Source organism: Vidua chalybeata, chromosome 18 (genome assembly GCF_026979565.1).
Source record: "Vidua chalybeata isolate OUT-0048 chromosome 18, bVidCha1 merged haplotype, whole genome shotgun sequence".
NCBI lineage: Eukaryota > Metazoa > Chordata > Aves > Passeriformes > Viduidae > Vidua > Vidua chalybeata.
The window spans coordinates 9,488,854-9,508,818 of NC_071547.1; the positions used below are offsets into that span (position 1 = coordinate 9,488,854).

Below are 19,965 nucleotides of genomic sequence, written 5' to 3' on the forward strand. Positions count from 1 at the left end.
AGGCCCCGCGGGCACCTGCGCTGCACGACCCCGTGCCGGCTCCGGCCGCAACTCCCGGGGCTGTCCCGCGGATCTCATTGCACCGGGGCTGCGGAGACCCGCCGGGGACCCCCGGGCCGCGCGTGTGCCCGCGAACCGGCGGTGCCGCCCGCTGGAGGGAGCCGCGGGCCGGCCGCAGAATGCTCCCCAGCCGCGGGCTGACGTCCGGCCGGCTCAGCACGCAGCGGCCCCGTCGAGCCCCGCAGGGGCCGCCCCGCTACACCACCGATGCACCGGCGGCCGCACAAAGCACCGCGGCCGACGAGAGCCGGCTCCTCCCGCGGAGGCGCGGCCGGCCCGGGCCGAGCTCACCTGGCAGCGCCTCCATCCCGCGCCCGCCGCCCGCCCGACGCCAGCGGCTGCCGCCGCACCTGGGCCCGCCTCTCCGCAGCGCCGCGCCCCGCCCCCCGCCACGGGCCAATCGGCGTCGCCCTCTCCGCGCACCGGCCAATCCCCGCGCCGCCCCGCCGGCCCGCCCCGCCCTTTCCGCGCCGGCGGCCAATGGCGGCGCCCCCCGCCCGCAGCCCCGCCCCGCACGTGCCGCGGCCCCGGGCGGGCCCCGCTCCCGCCCCCGAGGCAGCGCAAAGGAACGGCGGCGCACTCCGCTCAATGTAAAACCATTTTTTAATTCTAAATCACTTTCACAACAGTGAAAATTAGTGAGGAGGAACGGTAACGCACTAACCGAGCCGTCCGGGCCGCGTGCGGTCGGGTTACGGGAAAGGGTACATACAAAAACACACCAGGGAAAGGGGGAACCAAGCGTTAACACTTTTAGACTATTTCATCCTTGAATTGCCGGAAAATAAGAGCTCTCGGTCATGCTTCTGCAGCTTTCTCTAAATCCATTATCTCTCTCACTCCTAGGTGGAAATCCCCACCCCCAATCCATTAAAATTCTGTTTTTTAAAATGTGTTAATTAAATATATTTCAGTACCTTTTGAATGTATTGCAGTCACTTCTCTATCCTCTTTACGGGATAAAGGCTTCTCCTCCCTGCACAACCTTTCAGTATCGAGTTTCTCCGTACAAAAAGAGAAGGAATCCGTTCCTTACTGTCACATGAACCTTCCCTTCTCATCAGCAGGTGGTGCTGACTGCGCAGGAGAGGAACCCAAAGCTGCGACATTGTAGGACAACCAAACAAAACAGCCTTTCCTCCTGGGAAGGGCCCCAGATACCAAGTTACACTTGAGAAGAACCCTATGCCGAAGTTCAGCTACTCAGAAGTGTTGCACAACAAAAGCTGAAGCACCACCTCAACTATAAATAGTTGAGCGATATATTCTGTCAGATTATTGAATCAGGTATAAATCTGACGTGACAAAACACTGCAGAAGCTTTGCAACATTCTACTTGCCAGATGGAATTTTGGAGGTAGGCAAGTTAAACTTCAGTCATACTCTTCCTTGACACTAAAAGGAAACAGTTTATAATTACATAAATAAACTTCTATAACAATTAATTAAAGGTATCCTGCCCAGGAAACTCTTTCATATGCTAAAAAAATCCCAAGCTATTGAAACAAAGTTTCTAATAATTGATTTGCTTTTCAGTTTTTCTGTTTACTGCCAGGGAAGTCACAACATTCATCTTGCAGGAAATCATTATGACTACGAGTGGCCGGAATCAAAAAAATCTATAAATAGTAAGAGAAAAAAAAATGGAATTGCCTAGTCAGAGAAATATGAACTGTTCATCCTGCTAGGGAATCTTTCATACCTGTTTTGAAGGAAACTACACAAATACATCAGGAGTACTCTTTAAAGCTGAATACCCAACAGGATTCCAAAGCAGCTGCAGATTGCTCACCTTCTGAAATATCCCCTTAGCACATTAATGGTTGCGGTCTCCTCCAGCACTTCAAATTAAAATCTTTGGTAGATTTTAGCTGCAGAGACTCTTGCGCTGTAGTTGTTCTGCTGTGGCACGGGAGAAGGTCTTCCAAATATTCCCTACTGAGCATGTGCTGGCAAAGGCAGGATCTCGTGTCTCCTCCTATGTAATTTTACAGTATGACAAGTTTTACCTCAAAACTCATGCAAAGATGCCTTTTGTTCCTCTCCCCAAACAGGCTGATCTCAGATCTGTAATAGGATTTTATCTGGAGTACATGACCTCCTGTAGAAAGTCTCAAAGCCTTGAGAAAGATAAATGTCGCTACAGTGACGAGGTTGTGAGGGGATTATCCATGAGTGCAGCCACAGGTGCTGCACAGAGCTGGGGAAGACAACACTGTTTGTCAGTGAGGAACTGGGCTGGGTCCAGCAGCCCCACCTGGCTCCACAGCCAGAGAATCTTCCAGTGTCTGGCTCCAGCATGCTCAGGCTTTAAAAAATTGCAGCATAAATTTGTATCCCTTCTTCTAACAGCCATCAGAACCATCAGGAAGGGTTTTCCATCACGCCAGGAAATAATAGACGGAAAAGAAACCAGTCTCCAGACCTGGTTCCGTTTGCATCACGTGCTGTGCCCCAGAGAGTCTCAGCAGTGCTGCAGATGATCTCCTGGAGAAGGTCAGATGTTGATGGAGACATTAAATAACATCTGCAGCTCTGGCAGATCCATCGTGGTTGCAAAGCAGGAGATACTGGTCACACTGGAGAAGTTTCCTTACCTGCCCAGTCTGCTGGGATAACTGTGTATCCCACAGACCTGGTGTCACTGATTGGCACAGGATTTCAAAGCAGCACTCCCTTTCGGAGCGCAGCTCAATGCTAGGCCCATGGTTTGTGGCAGGAACCTGTTGTACAAGATATCTGAGCTGAAATACACTTTCAAACCAATGTTTTAATTACCAACTCTGGCGCAAAATGTGAGATTCCTCATTGTGCTGTGGTACCACCAATTCCTGAAGCCCATAGGTAGCTATGGAACCAGACACCATGAGGTTTAAAATGGGATGGGGATGCAGTTTGTAACTGTTTCAGTGGCCTTGTTGGTCATGAATATATAGAATAATGGAAAAGACTTATGCAATCAACAGCCAGAACATTATCACCAGTGCCACAAACAGGAAGAGGCGGGAAAGGAACTGCTCATCCACATATTGAGGAGTCCCTGGAACAGCTGGAAAACAGGAAGTAAAAAAAAAAAAAAAACAAACAACAGTTCAGCTCCTTCCTTTTCTCTCAGATTGTTTATATTCTGAATATAGTATATATATACATTGAAAAATATGCAAAGAATCTGCTTGGTGAGAAAATTGCTACTTCCTACCCTCAGTCTGGCTGGCTGCATGGGCAGATCAGAAGGAAGACAAGTATCTTGAAGCAGGACTCCTTAGTTCAGTCCCACCCCACCAGATTATCAGGGGAAACTGAACTATAGTTAATAGGGAAGATAATTTGACCCAAGGACAGCACAGGACTTGGCAACGCTGGTGTGATGTGAAGAATGAGTTTGTTCCTCATAATTCCTGTGCCATATGACATGGTGGAAGATTTGCCAGGTATAACCTTTCACAAAATAAGTTCAGAAAACCCTGGGCAGTAGGTGTTCTTGTTCAAAACAGATTAAGTTTGTCTACAGTGAAGATGGGGAGGAGGTTCTCTAGGGATTACTTCACTGTTAGAGAGCAAGGTCACCCCTTGGAGTAACCCAACTGGTTTTGGTTAATCAAAAACATGAAGTAATTTCACTGGAAAGTTACTTCTTGCAGAATACAGATGACTGTCTCAGAGATAAATTTCTGAAAATGAACAATCTTTGCATTCATAATTTTGTGGTACAGAGCACCAGTTTAAATTTTTCCTTCTCATCTTTTAGGAAATGGTCCTTTCCTGCTGTTTTTAAAATCTGGGTCTCCTTGATACACCCCTAGTGACTCCTTTTTATTATTATTAGAAAGTCTAGTCCAATTTGTCACATTTTTCAGGAGAAGTCTGCTGGTGTACTAGAGGAGACACCTGAATTAGAGGAGAGTAGTCTCCAGTGCCACTTTTTCCCTGCAGTCACTGGTCTTCCAGGAGGGCCTTCAGCAAATTATATGGAAGTGACAAACTTGCTTCTTTTTTAAGTCTGTGTACAAAACATACCAGCCACAGACCACGTTGTCTACAGAGTGTTTTTGCCCTCGTTTTGTGGTTCTATTGACAGCACTGGTTACTGTTCAGAATATTTTGCCATTTAGCAGATTATTTAAGAGTTTGTAAAATGTCTGTCTGTGATGGGACAGAAGGATCCGTGGTACCTGGAGGAGGTCGCCCGTCGTTTATGTTGAAGGCTGTTGCAAATATACCAAAGGGAAACGCCCCAATTCCAAATGACATCTGGAAGCCACCATCACCAAACCCAAAGCCCTGGAATCCCTGCAGAGAACAAAGAACAGAAGACAAAAAGGTAATAACTTAGAGCCTATTTCAGAGTATTTTGTGGACGTGCAGACATTCCCTCTCACTGGCTTTCCCATGGCTGAAGGAGGGCCACGCTGTCTGGCAGCTTTCAGTCTGACACACTTTTGTAGAGATCCTCCTAGCTCTCCTGGCTTTAAAATGTTTCAGAGAGCAACAAATACACCAAGCAACCCAAAGGTTTGAGAAAATGAAAACTAGCAACTGCAGTTTTTGCTTGAGGGCCACAAATTAGGACAGTGTTTCTCAACTGTAACCTTTCTCAACTTAAAGTAGTAGGTATCTGCCAATGTATCAAAATCACAAGAAGGAATTCTATTTACAATGTCTTAACAATGTATCATGTGTTAACAGCTGTTAGCCATATAAGAAAGGTGCTTAAGAAAATAACCTAAATTGGTATTTGTGATACATGTGCATCAGTTAAACAGTGAAATGATAAATTGCCAGTGGGATGCATAGAGCATTTGAAGGAAAACCACAAAAAAATTTACCATGGGAACTCAAGGTGGCAGAATCACCTGGGGCAGGAATGCAAGACATAAGAAAAGGAGGAAAAAAGGAAGTTACAATGCAATAACACTGACCCCGAGGGATCCAGACTAAAATACCACATCAAGTCAAAAGATAAGTGCTCTGAATTGAGATGAATCCTGCTCTGCAGAAGCAGTGTGCTGTTTGAGAATTGTGTGTGAATCTAGGGGCTTTGTGTCATGACTAAACACTGTGGAGAGCCCACAGTTCTGTAATCCAGCAATCTGTCCTCTCACCTCAGGATTAAAACAGTGATACCAGTACTGAAAGACCCTCTGGTTTATCACCACCAACAATGGGAGGACAAAGATGATTTTACTTATGCAATAAAAGCCAAATGTTTCTTGGTTGACCCTTGATTTGAGGAGTTGGTCTTTTGACCATACTCTTCTCAAGCATTTTTTGCCACTAACTCTGAGGGACAGCAAAGCTCTCTGTGGCAGGTACAGGATATGAAGAGAATAGCACCACTACTGCCCTGCCTTCATACCCCATCCCTCTGATTTACAGCAGCACCAGCTGAAAGGTTCAAGTAAGGTACAGGAGCTGATTTAGTAAGGCAGTAATGCTCTAGTGAAAGAGAACAGCTGAGCTCCCAATACATTCAATACAGATGCACCTTAATCACACCCTGCAGAGTTGTTTGCTTGAAGCATGAGGGAGACAATCCTCTCCAAGGACTCCAGGCTGAGTTACATGGAAATGTGCCATTGTTTCATCAGGTCATGCTTGCTGCCATCATGCTGAAGAACACTGTGGTCTGTCCTACCGCCTACTCCCACGTCTGCTCCATCTGTGCCAGCTACTGTTTACATTCACCCTATGTAATCTCCTCAACCAAACCACTGATCCCTCTTCAAATTAGCATGCATCCAACAGATATTGACTTCCTCTTGCTTGTAATGCCATGGTACAGTAACATCCCGTCGAAATGAGAGAAGCAGGTGTCAGTGTCAAAAATCTAAATTAATAAGTGGATTAATTAATGACACGTATGTTTTGACAGAAGTACACTTGCACAAAGAATTTTCAATGCAAAGTGTTTCTTGTATTTAAACGTGGAGAACAATCAAGTATGAAAAGCTTTTCCAGTGATACCACACTGGGCTGTGTTCTGAAGCATGATCCAAGATGGGCTGTTCTTGGGATGCTAAAGGGTACCACAAGAATGGAGCTCTCTGCCACACCACAGCTATCAATGATTCATGAACAACCAGCTGGAGAAGAGCAGGATGTGTAAGCTGCAGGATCCTCATGCAGGTTCTCTCACACACATTATGTCCTCCAGATTAATAAATACCACTATCAATAAAAACAACTAAACCACTCAAGCTTCTTGGATCACTTACCCCTCTGTTCTCTGGTTCAGGTCTCTGTCCTTGGGGTCGTGGTGGAGTTTTCTCTCTGCAGGAAGTTGTGAAATTAGCTTGAGTGCAAGGACATGTGGCAACAGTATCTGCAGTAGCCTGGCTAATAATGCAGAATCACCATAAAAGACAGCCTCCTGGAGCCATCCAGCAGAGCTGGAGCAGTGTGTGAGCGAGCCAACCACGCAGCTTTGGACCTTCAGCAGCACATAATGCTGCACTTTTGAATAACAAACACCCATTGCAAAGGCTAAAAACTGAGGACGTGAACATTTAATATAAGCTTCTCTGGTCAGATAATAATTGCTGCAACCTGCCACTTGCAACTGATAATTAACACTTGATTCAAATTAAAATGAATTGCCAGTAGAACAAGAAATGTATGTAAACCCAGGCCCTGAAAAAGCCAGAATTATTTGGCAGAAATATCAGATCTATGTCTTTTGACAAAGTATTTAAAACTCTGAATTCAGCACTTTAACAGCTTAATCTTAAGACCCTAAAGTTTCATCTTTAATTTTCAAATGAAAATAGTTGCATTTAGGTTTCTTACCTGGGGTCCTGTTGCCCAGTGCTACCTCTTCCATACAGAGGAATAACTTTATCTCGACTGATTCCTGCTTTGCATACAGGACACACTTGTCTGTTTGGCCTGGTCTCTAGCCACTAAAAGAAAGGAAATTATAAGAAAACCACTAAAATACCACAAAAATAACTGTGCAAAACCTCATTTGCAGCCAGGCAGAAAGACTTTAGCAATTTCTCACAAAGTTCTGGAGCAAAACATTTAATAAGTCCCAAGTACTCCCCAAAGTGGAGTTAGCACTTAGGCTGTTGTTCTGGTGGGAACAACTTGCTGATGTGTACATATTCAGATTTGTGCTGGAGTAAAATAAGAAATAAAGAGTACAAGCAGTCCTGCAAACTGAAGCATGGACTGCAAAGGCCAAGGGCTAGTGCAGATAGCCTTCCTGTCATCCACCTTCTCTATAATGGTACCACAATGTAAAACACTATGTACACAAAGAGAAGTACACTCAGCACTTAAACCTGCAAACTAAACCCTGCTAGCTCCAACAGTAATTGTACCAAAACTGCAATTATGCAGGGTTTAAGAAACTCAAAAGTGGAGGCAAGTGGAACAGAATCTAAGTTGTCTTGTTGCTCGAAGAGCAGATTGCAAGCTGTTGCACATTAAGCTGCGTGAGCAGGTTGTGACTGTCCTGGAGAGAAAAGCACATTTGAAAAGAGCGGGGGATACTCCAGAGAACCAAGGGCTTTATTGAGCAACTGGAGCTGATGAAAGACAAAGTAAAAGAAAACCAGTCTTACCTGGTGTAAACAAGGCCAACTGTGAGCATTCCCAGGACAATTTGTTCACAGAGCAGAAAAAGAGAGGAAAATAGAATTAGTTACTGAACTCTACATGACAAATGTGCAGCGAACAGGGACAGCACAGCTTGGTGACAACAGAATCCTGGAATCCAGCTAGGCCAGTTCTGTAGCCTCCCATTAAAATAATTTTTGCAAACACAGCCCAAGACTGATCTCCACTGGTTTTTTTTCAGGCTATGCAATCTAAATTCCTGATGTGGTTCTGTGCATCTCCCACACCTGGGTCCTCATCCATACCAAAGGCCCAGACAGAGGCTGCATTAATCTTAGAGTTTATTGTACAAATTTTCTCTTCTGATACCATGAAAAGCTATCCCAAAGTCAAGATGCAAATGCGCAAGATGTCAGTAATGAGACTTTAGGATCTTAGAAATTGAGCTGAAACATCAGCCATATTCACAGAATCAATGGAATAGCTAAGGCTGGAGGGTACCTCAGGTAGCCTCTAGTCCAACCTGATGCTCAGAGCAGGGTCAGCTATTGAGATCAGACTCAATTGCTCAGGGCACAGAAATTCCCATTATACAGATTAAATTGCTATGACAAATTAAAAAAAGGTCAAAGACAAGCAACTACAAGATAAAACTACTAAACAGCCATCTGCTTTCAAAATGGTCTCAATAACACCGTTCAGACAAGACACCTGGTACTTTTAAGATTCCATTATTCCAAATCCCTTTGTGCAATAATTTAGTGTTATTTTATCTTAACACGCCCTAAGTCAGTGATTTTCCATCTCCCCAAATAAAATCCTGGATTTTCAGATGTTATGTATATTTGCACAGGAGAAAAGCACTTTCAGGCTTCTTTTTTATTAAAGATTTAGCCCACTGTGTAAAATGAACTCCAACCCCCCCACATTTGGCCATGTCAACCCTTTAATTCTTCACATTCAAGAAAGGGTATATTCAAACCAAATTACCCACATCAGAAATTCTGCATATATATTATATCTGTGCTGTACATTATTTCTAAGTCAAATTAAAGAACTAAAAAGTTCCTAACACAAGCGCAATATCATGGGAAAAGAGAAATTGCCCATATGTAAAAGCTTATTGCCTATTTTTTTTCTTTTTTTTTATGATTTCAAAGGAAAAAAACAAAGCAAGCTTGTAGGAGAAACTACAATTTGACCTGCAGAACCCAGATTAATATCCAGGTTTAGGTATGCTGAGGTCAGAAAGGAATTTAGATCTAAAGAACACATCTGTGCTAGGCCAGACAGCACAAATAAAATAACACACATAAGCAAACAATATCAATGAGCACTGAACTGTCTGTGTGGAGCTGCTTTTACACAATAATCCAGCAGTACAAGGAGTTTAAGACACAGGAAACCCACTCCCTGGAACACAAGCAAAGAAAACCAGCTGAGGAGCAAACCCAAGCTTCTCCTAAACCAAACCCACAGTCCCTCCTCTGGAGTTACAAACATCACAGGTTTTTATGGGATCAGATAGATGGTGTTCTGGCTGATGTGTGGGGCTGCAGCACTTACCAAAAGAGGTGCCCACACAAGCTGATAACTGCATCCTTGGCAGTGTCTAAACAGATGTTGCATTCAAAAGTGTTGTCCTGATTAGTGTTGTCCCCAGAACCATTACTGCTACTGCTGCCACTGGTCCCTCCAGTACTGGAGCTCTTTGTTGATGCAGAAGTCGTGGGTCCTTTGCTTGCCATACTCAAGGACTGCCCAAACAAGGTCAAGAAAATTTTCCTCTTGGTATCCTAGCTGTGAGAAAGGGAAAAAACCAAACAAACCTAAATAATTATTGGCATTATGAACATTGCATTCTGGCCCCATTCCAAACTGGTAGTGATTTATCTAGGAAGCTCTTGAATCCTGTTGTTGATGGTTTTAATTTAACATAGCCAAGAGGGATCTTTTTTTAGAGACTAAGCTACTTTGCAGTCCCACAGGATGACCTGGCTGATGTGTGACCTGTATTTTACTGTTACTGATAAGCATCCACAGCCAAAACAACCCCCCGGTATTTTCTGATAAATGCCATTTGCTGTAAGGAGAATGAGCTCACCTAGTCATACATGCTCTTCCAAAATTCAACACAACTTATAACTGAGAGGGCAGTCGGAAGCAGAATTCAATCAGGAAGTAATTCACAGTTTGAACAGACTGACAATGCAGAGTTTTAAGTTCAGTGTTCATCAGTTTGGAATATTAATGACAATAATGGCAAGCAAAGGTGGCTTAGAACTTGAATTCTCTCCTGAGCAGTATATTGCTGCTATCACAGCAATGTTGATAATCAAACATTCCTAGTACTTTCAAAATATTAAACATTTCTAATCTAGTAGTAAGGTAATAATGCAGAAATATTAAAAATTGTACCTTAATGTGCTTGAATTTTACTTCCATGCTTTCACCTCTCATTAACATAATCATATTTACCAAAGAAGAGCATTCCTTTTATTTCAGTAGCAACAACTTCTACAGTGCAATTCCTTCATATGTAAATTCCACAGTACCTAAAACTTTGAGACTGAGCACAAGGCATTTAGATTCCTAGAAACACTTTTGCCAGTACAAGATTTGCAATCCAAGAACTAAGAGAGTTTCAGTAGCTACTGAAAACTAATTCACTAAAACAAAAATGTTTCAAATATTTCACTATGCTTTTCATGAAACTCTAACATTGTGTTGATGCTGCAGGAGCAGGAATACTTAGATAAAGCTGTGAGAAACAAACAGGTGATTCAGATTATCTGAATTTTTTGCAAGTGTACAAACAGTGAAGCATTTTCAAAGGGCAATATGAATTTTTCAGAAGGTAATTTCTTTTCCAACTTACCCCCCAAGCACTAAAGGCTTTCTTTTGTGTTGCCTCTTTGTAGCAGAGCTGCAGCTCAGGTGCAGGGCAGCCAACTAAAGCCTCAGGATCTCCAGCTGTTATTGCCAACAGCTTTTTTTCCTACAATACAATCCCACTGCACAGTCAGGAAAGCATCACACCCGGGCCTTGTGAAGAATTGCAGCAAACACTCAGTTACAGCAGGTGAAATCTATTTCTGCAGAGCTTTTTCACTCCGTTACATCATTTTGCACGGTGTCCCAGAAGGGAGATTTGTATTCACAGATGCTGCACTTCAACATACGCTGCTTTCAGTAGTGCTGACTCTTAGCATTTCACACCACGACTCCATTTACACTCAGTTCATTGTACAAAGTTAAAATCCACATTAGATCAAGGCAGATGGAAATGCTGCCAACCCACAAACTGTATGCCAAAGACACTTGGATTTTTCACACATCCTTACAACCAGAATCTTCAGCCTGTCTTGCTCAAGAGCAGTTCAAGTAAAAATGTATCAACTTGGACCTATATATATTAATATAAAAATTGAGAAAACCTCCTTAAAACTAAGGAGTTCAAAACACTGTAAAAAATACTGCATGCCTTTATGGAACGGTCACAAGAAACATTTTGACATATAACACAAGGAAAGGATGTGTACAAGAGGCAAATAAATTCAGAGTCCCTAATACCAATGTGGAAAAAAAATTCCTTTTTCCAAATTAAATTCCGTATATTAACACAATGAATCTGAAGACTTGTCAAAAAGATAACATCTGTATCTCCAGAAAAACTTACTGAAAAAAACCCTCCATTTTAGTAACTACAACAAATAAATAAAATGTTATGAAGAAAGATGACAAAGAAATCCAGAGAAATATCAGTAATGATATGGAATAAAGATGGCTGAGACAGAAGAAAGATTAAAATGACATAATGCAACAGGCACTGAATCTCCTTTACTAGAACAGGGTCATTCCTTAATCTCTGCTGGGGATCCTAAGTATTTGTTCATTGGCTGATGGGGCCCAGTGACCTGTTAGGACATAACCAATTTAAAATAGCAAAACCATAGCAAAATGCAACAGTAAAAATAAAACCCTTCTCAAACATTTGCTCTTGTCCCTGGAATATCCCAGTTTAACATAACTGGTCTGTAACAAATGCTGCTGGGCTCTGTACATCTGCACATATATAAAGAAGCAAACGTGAAACAGCTTCCAGTGGCTAAATTTACATTTGATAATCATATATTGTGTAGCTTGTGAGTGTACTCTGAATCCTAAAGTAGGGATTCAACTGCAAATGGAACTTGTTCTGAATGCAGAATGAGCTCAAAATTGAACAGTCACTCAAACTTCTTAAACTCTGACACAAAACTCTCTGGGGGAAAAAAAAACCAACAAACCATACGCAAATCACAAACTAAAAAAATCAACAACTAACACAACAGGCCAAACCAACCCCATTCTCAATTTGCTTTAGAGTCTGGGAGGAAGACTGTGAGTACACTGGGACAGAACATGACTTCAGGGGTTAAGAAAACACAACTGAGGGATGCCAGTCAAGGTTTGCTACAAACTTGTCTTTCAGATCAGGTCTCCAAATCAACCCTGGAGGCATGATAAGCAACAAACAAAACAAGGGAAAGGATATAAAAATCAGCTAATACTTAACTGCAGGCATTCCGAGATCTTGCCTTTTCTCCTTCTTACTTCTTTGCTCTCTACATATTTACAGGAAAACAGTATCTTTGTTTCCTAAAAGCCATCTGGATTAGCTGGTTATTTCCTTTAAACCACAATCCCTATGTTATATCCCAACAGGTTTTTCTGAAAAATGACTGATGTTTACTACAGCCAAGAATCAAGAGTGGCAGCAGAGGAACAGTTAAGAAACAAGGAACGCATTTGCAAGTAGGCTTCCTAAATAAATACAGAAAGCTGGTGGAGTGTGAAGACATGGAAGTGGAGGTACATGAGAGGGTGGAACTCCAAAAGGACCTGAAGGTGTGGTGACAGCTGAGAGCACAGGAGGTCCACGACAGGAGTAAGTGCAGGGGACTGGGAATGTCCATGTGCTGGGTATAGATCTCACTGAGAGCCAGTAAGAAAGAAATTTTCCCCTCATATTTTAAAAACTTCATCTGTAAAGCTACTGTACACCAGGAAAGCACAAGCTGAGTGGCTACTGTCAAAGACCACACTTCTGAACTCAGCAAATGACTGTACTTGCCAAAGTACACAAAGTACACTGCCCAGCCCTCAAAACACAGGAAAAACACTTCAAGACAGGCTAGAGGAGTTTTCACCATAAGTTAAGGTACACAAAAAAAATCTGCTGGAAACAGCATTAATTCAACATTAATTCAACCTGGGAAAGGCAAAGAAGGAATATAAATTAGACGCTAATTTCACCTATACAAAACAGTCCTGGAATTCGTGTTCACAGCATGACATGAGGATGTCTCAAATATTTAATTTTTTTCATGAACAATGAGAAAAGGTTCTGGTGAGGATACAGAAGTCTGGCTAGTTTATTAACAAAACTCAAAGTCTGTTCCTCTTTGCCATAACAATGAAATAAAACAAGCAGCACTGTTGGATGTCAATTCCACAGGAAAGACCCTTTTCCATATTTCTTTCCTAATAAATTTTATTTTACCTTACTGAATTTAGATTACTGAAATTTAAACAATCCAAATCTACTTTCTTTATGAAACAAGTTCTGATTTAGTTCCTGAACCTTTTGCAGTTTAAATCAAAAAGAAGATTTGTCAGTGTATTTTTCTTATCCCTAAAGTAATAGTGTCATTTTCTGACACTGAAAATTTTTTACAAAAGAAAAATTCACATTAGAAAACCAATTTAAATCTAAAACTACTACTGAGAGTTTATATAAATATGCCCACTCCTAAGTTTAACAACAATCTGATACTTAACATATTACAATTGCCTGGGCTTCAAGTACAACCAGGTAACCTTAGCTGAAAACTGCTGACAATGCCTAGAAGAAAGTGCATGGACTTCTTGACAGTCATTTTAGATATTTTTAACAAACACATAAATGTCCTCTTGTTAATCATTAAATACATATTTATCTCTCACTACCATTTTACTCTTTTCTGTCCCCCAAACATGTTACATTTTAACTCCTTGGAAACATTTCTCAAGTTCATCTTTCCGCTTCCTGTAACCCATATTGGGCACCTGCATTTTAATATCACCACAAAGTGGTCCCAAAACATGAATTCATGTGATCACTTGCTCTTGCAAAAGCAGCCATTTGCCTTCCAGCCCCACGTGCCCTTGATGGCCTCGTTTCATTAAGTGGGATTCTGCAATGCACATCTGTGTTACAGTCAGTGCTGGCAGGTAAGGGCCAGCTGAAGGGCTGCTTCGGGAACACTGAGGAGTCCATGTACCTTGTAAATGCAAACAGTAAAAACCCTCTGGTGATTAATTGCTTTTTTTATCTGTTCCATAAAGGTTTAATATAGACTCCAAGAAAAATCTTTCAACAAAGATTTTATCCTCTTACCTCACAAAGTCCAAAGGGGAAAAAAAAAAAAAAAAAAAAAAAAAAGGGAATATAACCAGTTGGGTAATGCTGCCCCAGCGTTTTCCTGGTTTGCAGTACCGTGTGAGACAGACGTGCCTGGCTAACCCAGGTTAGCAGCAAAACGTAAAACTATCAAATACAACAGTTATTATATACAACAGACGTGATTTACGAAGTCACAAGCGAGTCTTAATATACGAGCAATTCTCAAAATATAACCAATGTCGTGCACCAGCAGCTGACGCCTCGCCACATAGCCAGAGCCATCTATCGCTGCTGGCGGCGGGTCCGGCCCCGCACAGCGCAGCCCCGGACACCTGCGGGCCCTGGCGCGGCGCCTCCGGGGACAAAGCCCGGCCGGCAGCTCGGGGGACACGCGCCGGGCCCGCCGGCCGCGGTTCCAGAGGCACCGGGCGAGGCCGGGGCTTCCGCGGCCTCTCCGCCCCGCTCGTCTGGAGCGGGCGCAGGCGGCTCCGGCCTCCCAGCGCCCGGGCCCGGCCCGGCTCGGCCTCGGAGCCGCAGCCCGGCCCCGGCTCCCCACACCGCCCCCCGCCCGGCCCGGCCCGGCCCGGCCCGGCCCTGCTCACCGGCGGGTCCGGGCTCCCCGCAGCGCCCGTGCCGAGCCGCCGCTCCGCCGTCACCTGACCGCCCGGAAGCGCGGCCGGCGGAAGGGCTCGGCCCTCGCCCCACCGACCGCGGCGGCTCCGCGAACCCAGCGTCGCTGCCCGCGGCCCCTCCTCAGCCCGGGCCCCACGCAGACCCCGCGGGCGCTCGTTACCTCGGGCTCCTCCGGGGCGAACGGCTCGGGCTGCTCCGCCCGCGCTCGGCCCCCGCCGCGACCCCCGGTTCTGCGGGCGTGGGCGGCTCTGCTGCCCGGGGAGGGGCGGGCAAACGGCGGCCTCCGGGGACTGCAAGAAGTTCGTAGCGAATGCTCGGCCCAAGCAGGAAGGGAGGAAAGAAAAGGAAGGAAGGACGGAAAGGGAAGGAAGGAAGTTTGAGGGGAAACAAATTGTTGACTTACGAGAGTAGAGTGCTAAGCGTCTGAGCTGAGGAACAGATTCAGGATGGAAAGGATCTGAGCTGAGAAGCTCCAGGATGGAAACAGAGAGCTTGATAAAGGCATTTAGATATTGATAAAGGTATTTATGCGGTTGAGAGAAACCAAAGAAACAGAGGGACCAAAGCAGGGGAGAGGAGGTGACCTGCCCGAGAAGGCACTTCTGGGGGGTTTGTCCCAGCTCTGAGGGCACCCCACCAGTCCTGAGGACTCCAAGGTACAAAACAACCCCAAATTGCTTGTTCTTTTACACAGTGGAGAATGGGCGAATCCTAAACCAATGTCTTCCACTACAGTAGGTGAATTTTATGAGGGAATAGTGAAGAAACTAAGGGAAGCTAGTGCCAAGGGAGCTCATCAGAAAGAGCCCAAGGATATAGGCAGCAGCCTGTCTGCTGCCAGGCAGCCTGAGACTGCACAGCTCTAGTGTGAAGGTTGGAACGTGCAAGCCGGGAAGCGTCCAGCAGGATAAAAACAGTTATACGAAGTCTTCCTGCTGCTTTCCTGCACATAGGCTCGGCAAAACCCACAGCAAAATGGTTAGCAAGAAGCCCACCTGGAACCACCAAACACGTTGTATCACACCAGAAAATTTCAAGTTGAGATGAAAATGTAGCACTTAACGTGACAGTGCTGATGGCATGAGGAGCACACAAAGCAGTCCTACCTGCAGAGCAGTGAAAATCTTTAACAAAGCAGCTCTCTCGTTTTCAACCAGTCAGCAAAGCAGCAGGGTTGGGCACAACTTCTACGTTCCAGCAAAAATTTTGATGTCAGTGTAGTAACTGATTAGAAATTTACCAGGGCCCCAAAGACATGAACCGTATCCTCCAAAAGCTGATTAAAACAAGGATGAGTTTATGAAATTCGGGTATGGGGGACCGTGTTGGACTACAGCTCCCGGCATGCTATGCGGCCGGACTACAGCTCCCGGCATGCACTGCGGCCGTACCACAGCGCCCAGCGTGTCCCGCGCTTGCAAGATGGCGGCGCCCAGGGGCGTCTCGGGCCCGGACAGCGACACCGGCTCGGACTCGGACAGCAGCGGTGAAGCGGCCGCGCGGTTCCGGGAGGCTGCCTGGGACTGCACCGCGCTGGCGGCAGCACGGGCGGAGCCGTGCGGCGGTGAGAGGCGGTGCACAGGCTGGGCTCTGCTCCCCCCGCTGCGGCGTGCTCTCCCCTCTCTTCCCCGCCTCGCCGCTCCGGTCCGGCCCCCTCCGCTGCTCCTCGTGACCCTGGGGATTCCTCTGTGCCGCGGTACCGGTGTCAGAAGTGGGGGAGGCTCTGCCCAACCCTCCCGAGGCCATGTCCGGCCTCCAGCCAGGCCCAGAGCCCCCTCCCGGCAGTCCTGGCCTGAGAGGAGTTCCCCTTTCCCCTCATAACTGTTCTCCCCCGAAAGTGGGCCAGGGCTGTTTTTCAGGCATTATAATTTATAAATAATTTATAAATATATAACATGTGCCTGACGGGGGTTAAGGAGGTCCTGGCCGCAAGTCTCTAAATGTGCTTTGCTACTTTCAGGGGGCTTTAGAAAGGATCGCTTGCAGCCTAAAGATCAGCCAAGCCTGAGGTATTTTTGCTTCTGGTTTCAGACTTAATGTTTCCCTGAAGAAAAAAATAATGTGTAATATTTATGCTGCTTCTACTTTGTTCCTTGTGATACTTCATACTGAAAGGGGAAGTTTCTGTTTGGGGAATTAGTCCAACCATAATCTGAAATGATGCTTAAATCTGAACAGGAGAATATGTTTTTGGGTGAGAGGGCCAGATGTTATTGGCCTCGAAAGAGATAATCCTTGTTCTTATTTCAAACGGGCGTGAGGCAATCGGCCGCAAGGAGGGTGACAATGAGCTCCAGACGACTCCAGAGTTCAGAGCACACGTTGCAAAGAAACTGGGAACCATGCTAGACAGGTACTGGTGTGCAAGGCTTGAAGCCTGTGTTCTGTGGGTCAGTTACACTGATGTGTTTGTGTGCTAAACCCAGGAAATTCAACATCTTGTCTCCTTCATGCCTGTATTAAGTACAAGCTTCCAATTCTGTGACCTAACCTTGCTGATGTGCTGTGCCCATCTGGTCAAAATCACTCTCTGTGCAGCACTGGTTGTCTTCATTTGCCTCTGTGGTGAACATCTTGTGGGGAGAAAAGAGACTTCCATCCTGTAAAGGCTGGCAGGAGAATCTTTGATTTGTTCCTAAAACCTACACCAGTGCCTGGATCAGGGCTGTGCTGGCAGAATGCCTGGTCCTGGGCTGCCACTCTGTCTGTTGTGCAAGCATGACCCTGGAGAACTGGAATTCCTGCTGTTCAGAGCTGGCTTTAGAAATGTTGGTTTTCAACTGTTCTTGTGGCTTGCATTTCTGAGGAGAGAAGGCCTGGTCTGCTCTGGAAACAGGGAGCTGAGGCAGCCTCACTAACCAAAAAGGATCTGTGCAACATCTCCCTCTAGTCTTGTTTCCCAGAAATACCCAGCTGTAGCTCAGTTTGCACAAACCTGTCTAAGATCTGACTGGGGTTTTCTGTTTAGTTTCATCACTGTCTTGAAGGACTCATCGGGGCCATCGCAGACTTCGTTGGCACAGTCTGACTCTGAAGATGATGGTGAGTTCCAGTCTCAGCCATTGTGGCTGTTTTGAGACTCTTAGCTGCTGACAGGTGGGATGGATCCTGTCCATCACCAGGACAGGACATCCAAGTGACTGATAAACATCTGCTCTGAAAGAGCCTCTGGTGGTGTCTGTGGGGGCTGTTACTTTGCAGCTCTGACCTCTGTGCCCCAAGTCCTCCCACACAGTCCCAAATAATTGCTGTCAAGCACTGTGGAAATACAGAAACAGCGCTGAGGCTTCCAGGGAAACAGCTGTTGATTGCTTCCAGCTCTGTTTTATATTCTGCCTAAAACCCCCCTTTCCATACTTCAGGTTTTCGCCTCTTCTCTTCCTCTGTCCCTGGAGACTGTGGGAAGCCGGAGCCTTGCCCTGCAGCAAGGAGGAGGAGGCCAGTTAGCTCCAGGTGAGGTGCTGGCAGCTGCTTTGCTCCTCAGGTACTGTTGCATCCCACATTTCAGAGGCAGCTGGGACTCCCACGAGGGAATAGGAAGCTGAAGAGCTTGAGAAGTGTGCGTTTATGATTCCTGTATTTGACTAGACCAGAATTTTGTTTCTTTTTTAGTGCCGAGGAACGAGGAATGTTTGTGGGAGATTTTCTTTCCCCTCCTAGAGTGTGTAAAGAACACATTGGCCTTCAGACTGGTTAAATGCAGACTGTAGGTGTGGGAGCCACTGGGTGTTTATCGTGTGTTCTCATCCCAAGTTACTCTGCTGTCCAAGTTTTGGGTGAATTCAAGGCAAAAATGCAACACAACTTCCTTCCCTCTTGTTACCTTTCCAGTGACACAGACAGTGACCAAGAGTGGCAAAGGTGCCGGGAGGCTGCCGTGTCAGCTGCGGATATCCTGAAGCAAAGTGCTCTCCCTGCATTGTCCCAGGGCTCCAGCCAGGATCAGAGTCAGGGTTATGTAGAGCCCAACCAGAAAAAGAAGAAGAAGAAGAAGAAAATGAGGAGAGACAATAATATTCAAGAGAAAATAGTAGACCCAGCAGAGTGTGACCAGATCTGCAAAGATTTGCCTCGGTTGGTGTCTGCAAATGGCCAGCAGGAGAGACAGAACAGCAATCACAGAGAGAACTCTGTGCTGCCAGGAGCTGTGAAGAAGAAAAAGAAGAAGAAAAAAGAATGATGATTTTGCTCTGCAAACAGCAGGTGGTTGTGATGGGTAAAGGAAACTGAAAGAAAACCTAACAACAAGAGTTGCTGCAGATGAGGGGAAATTAATTGGCAAAGCATCTGTTCTAAAAGCTCAGTGGCCTGAGAGACTAATTAAGTGACTTCCTGTGCTACTGGCGTCCCCGAGGAAGGGAACATTGTTCTCCTCACACAGCAGTTGTCTGTGCTGCTGCTTATGCAGGCCCAATCTAAAAGGATTAAATACTGTGCCAGACTTGCATGGCAGAGGGATGTGATCATAGCTGCATTCCTCCTGGTCTGTTCCTTCACATCATGAAACCCTTCTAGAGAAAGTGTATGATGAATTGAATTTGGTTTACATGGCAACAGGTGATCAACTACTTTTTGCCTCCTTGTAGACTACTAAGAATAGCTCCAGCCCGTGGGAGACTCATTTATCAAAAGCATCCTGTCAGAAATCAGGGCCCCTTATTTTTTCCCTGCAATCATCACAACAATCTGGTTTTGAAACCTGCTGTGTTACTAATCCCTCTGCAATCTGCACCTCTCCAGGGCCCCTGCACATAAACAGTGTGTGGTGAGCTGATTTCAGGGTTGGTGTAAATGCATCCTACTGTCCCAGTTGTCTCTGTTGAAAATTTTTTTCACGTATAGGGTTTTTTTATGGCATCTGTTATTATTAAATTTTACTATACTTTTGGACCTACTTAATTTGGAAGGCTTTGTACAACAGTGGCCTCATTGCTGTATTCAGACTGTCCTCAGCAAAGATAGAGATGGCTCAGGATGGCTTTTTAGTTGCTGGGTGATCAATGCTATGAAATTGCTACAGGAAGGACTTAATTTAAAAACCACCTTTCAGTCTTTGTTTGGGCTGGTTAATGACTTTTGTCTCCCTGAAATACTGTGAGGTTTGGTAGTTTTCAATCTTTGTCTGTTTATTCTTCACTTCCCAGTCTTTCAGGAGATTAACTGTTATTGATAAATACTTATGTTTTTAAGATTCCTGGGTTTCAGGAAATCCAACTTATTGGCCCAATTCAGAAGTTCAGAAAGCAGATTAGAGAAACCGAAAGAGTGAAGTGTAGCTCTTTGAG

General features: G+C 45.1%; 3 protein-coding genes across 8 annotated transcripts in view; 1 reads left to right on the forward strand and 2 right to left on the reverse strand.

The window, feature by feature from the left end:
- Positions 1 to 1,921, reverse strand: part of LIMK2 (LIM domain kinase 2) — a 32,468-nt gene extending 30,547 nt beyond the window's left edge. The window contains exon 1 of one of the 2 annotated variants that reach the window (XM_053959412.1): positions 1,853 to 1,921. Coding sequence is in view for 1 of the 2 variants with exons in the window: in XM_053959410.1 (XP_053815385.1) it covers positions 352 to 367 (16 nt within the window). In the remaining variant the exon portion in view is untranslated. Of the gene's footprint in view, positions 1 to 351; positions 414 to 1,852 lie in introns of those variants that run through there. The other variant, XM_053959410.1, reaches the window with a different exon arrangement.
- On the reverse strand, positions 646 to 14,932 carry RNF185 (ring finger protein 185). Of its 3 annotated transcripts, XM_053959422.1 has the most exons (8): positions 14,650 to 14,815; positions 10,499 to 10,618; positions 9,187 to 9,420; positions 7,626 to 7,644; positions 6,847 to 6,959; positions 6,276 to 6,330; positions 4,233 to 4,350; positions 646 to 3,109 (listed from the first exon to the last, which is right to left on the reverse strand). In XM_053959422.1, the coding sequence occupies exons 3-8, from the start codon at positions 9,366 to 9,368 to the stop codon at positions 3,012 to 3,014; spliced, it is 585 nt and encodes a 194-aa protein (XP_053815397.1). In that variant the 5' UTR covers positions 9,369 to 9,420; positions 10,499 to 10,618; positions 14,650 to 14,815; the 3' UTR covers positions 646 to 3,011. The 3 variants fall into 3 exon arrangements, with proteins under 3 accessions (XP_053815397.1, XP_053815396.1, XP_053815395.1); XM_053959421.1 differs by lacking the exons at positions 10,499 to 10,618; positions 14,650 to 14,815 and adding an exon at positions 14,841 to 14,932; XM_053959420.1 differs by lacking the exon at positions 10,499 to 10,618.
- Positions 14,933 to 15,077: 145 nt separating this feature from the next.
- C18H12orf43 (chromosome 18 C12orf43 homolog) lies at positions 15,078 to 19,134 on the forward strand. Of its 3 annotated transcripts, none has more exons than XM_053959414.1 (6): positions 15,078 to 16,376; positions 16,641 to 16,688; positions 16,934 to 17,033; positions 17,649 to 17,722; positions 18,043 to 18,133; positions 18,512 to 19,134. In XM_053959414.1, the coding sequence occupies exons 1-6, from the start codon at positions 15,980 to 15,982 to the stop codon at positions 18,858 to 18,860; spliced, it is 1,059 nt and encodes a 352-aa protein (XP_053815389.1). In that variant the 5' UTR covers positions 15,078 to 15,979; the 3' UTR covers positions 18,861 to 19,134. The 3 variants fall into 3 exon arrangements, with proteins under 3 accessions (XP_053815389.1, XP_053815392.1, XP_053815390.1); XM_053959417.1 differs by having other exon boundaries at positions 15,078 to 16,244; XM_053959415.1 differs by lacking the exon at positions 16,934 to 17,033 and having other exon boundaries at positions 16,641 to 16,689.
- The last annotated feature ends 831 nt before the right edge of the window (positions 19,135 to 19,965 follow it).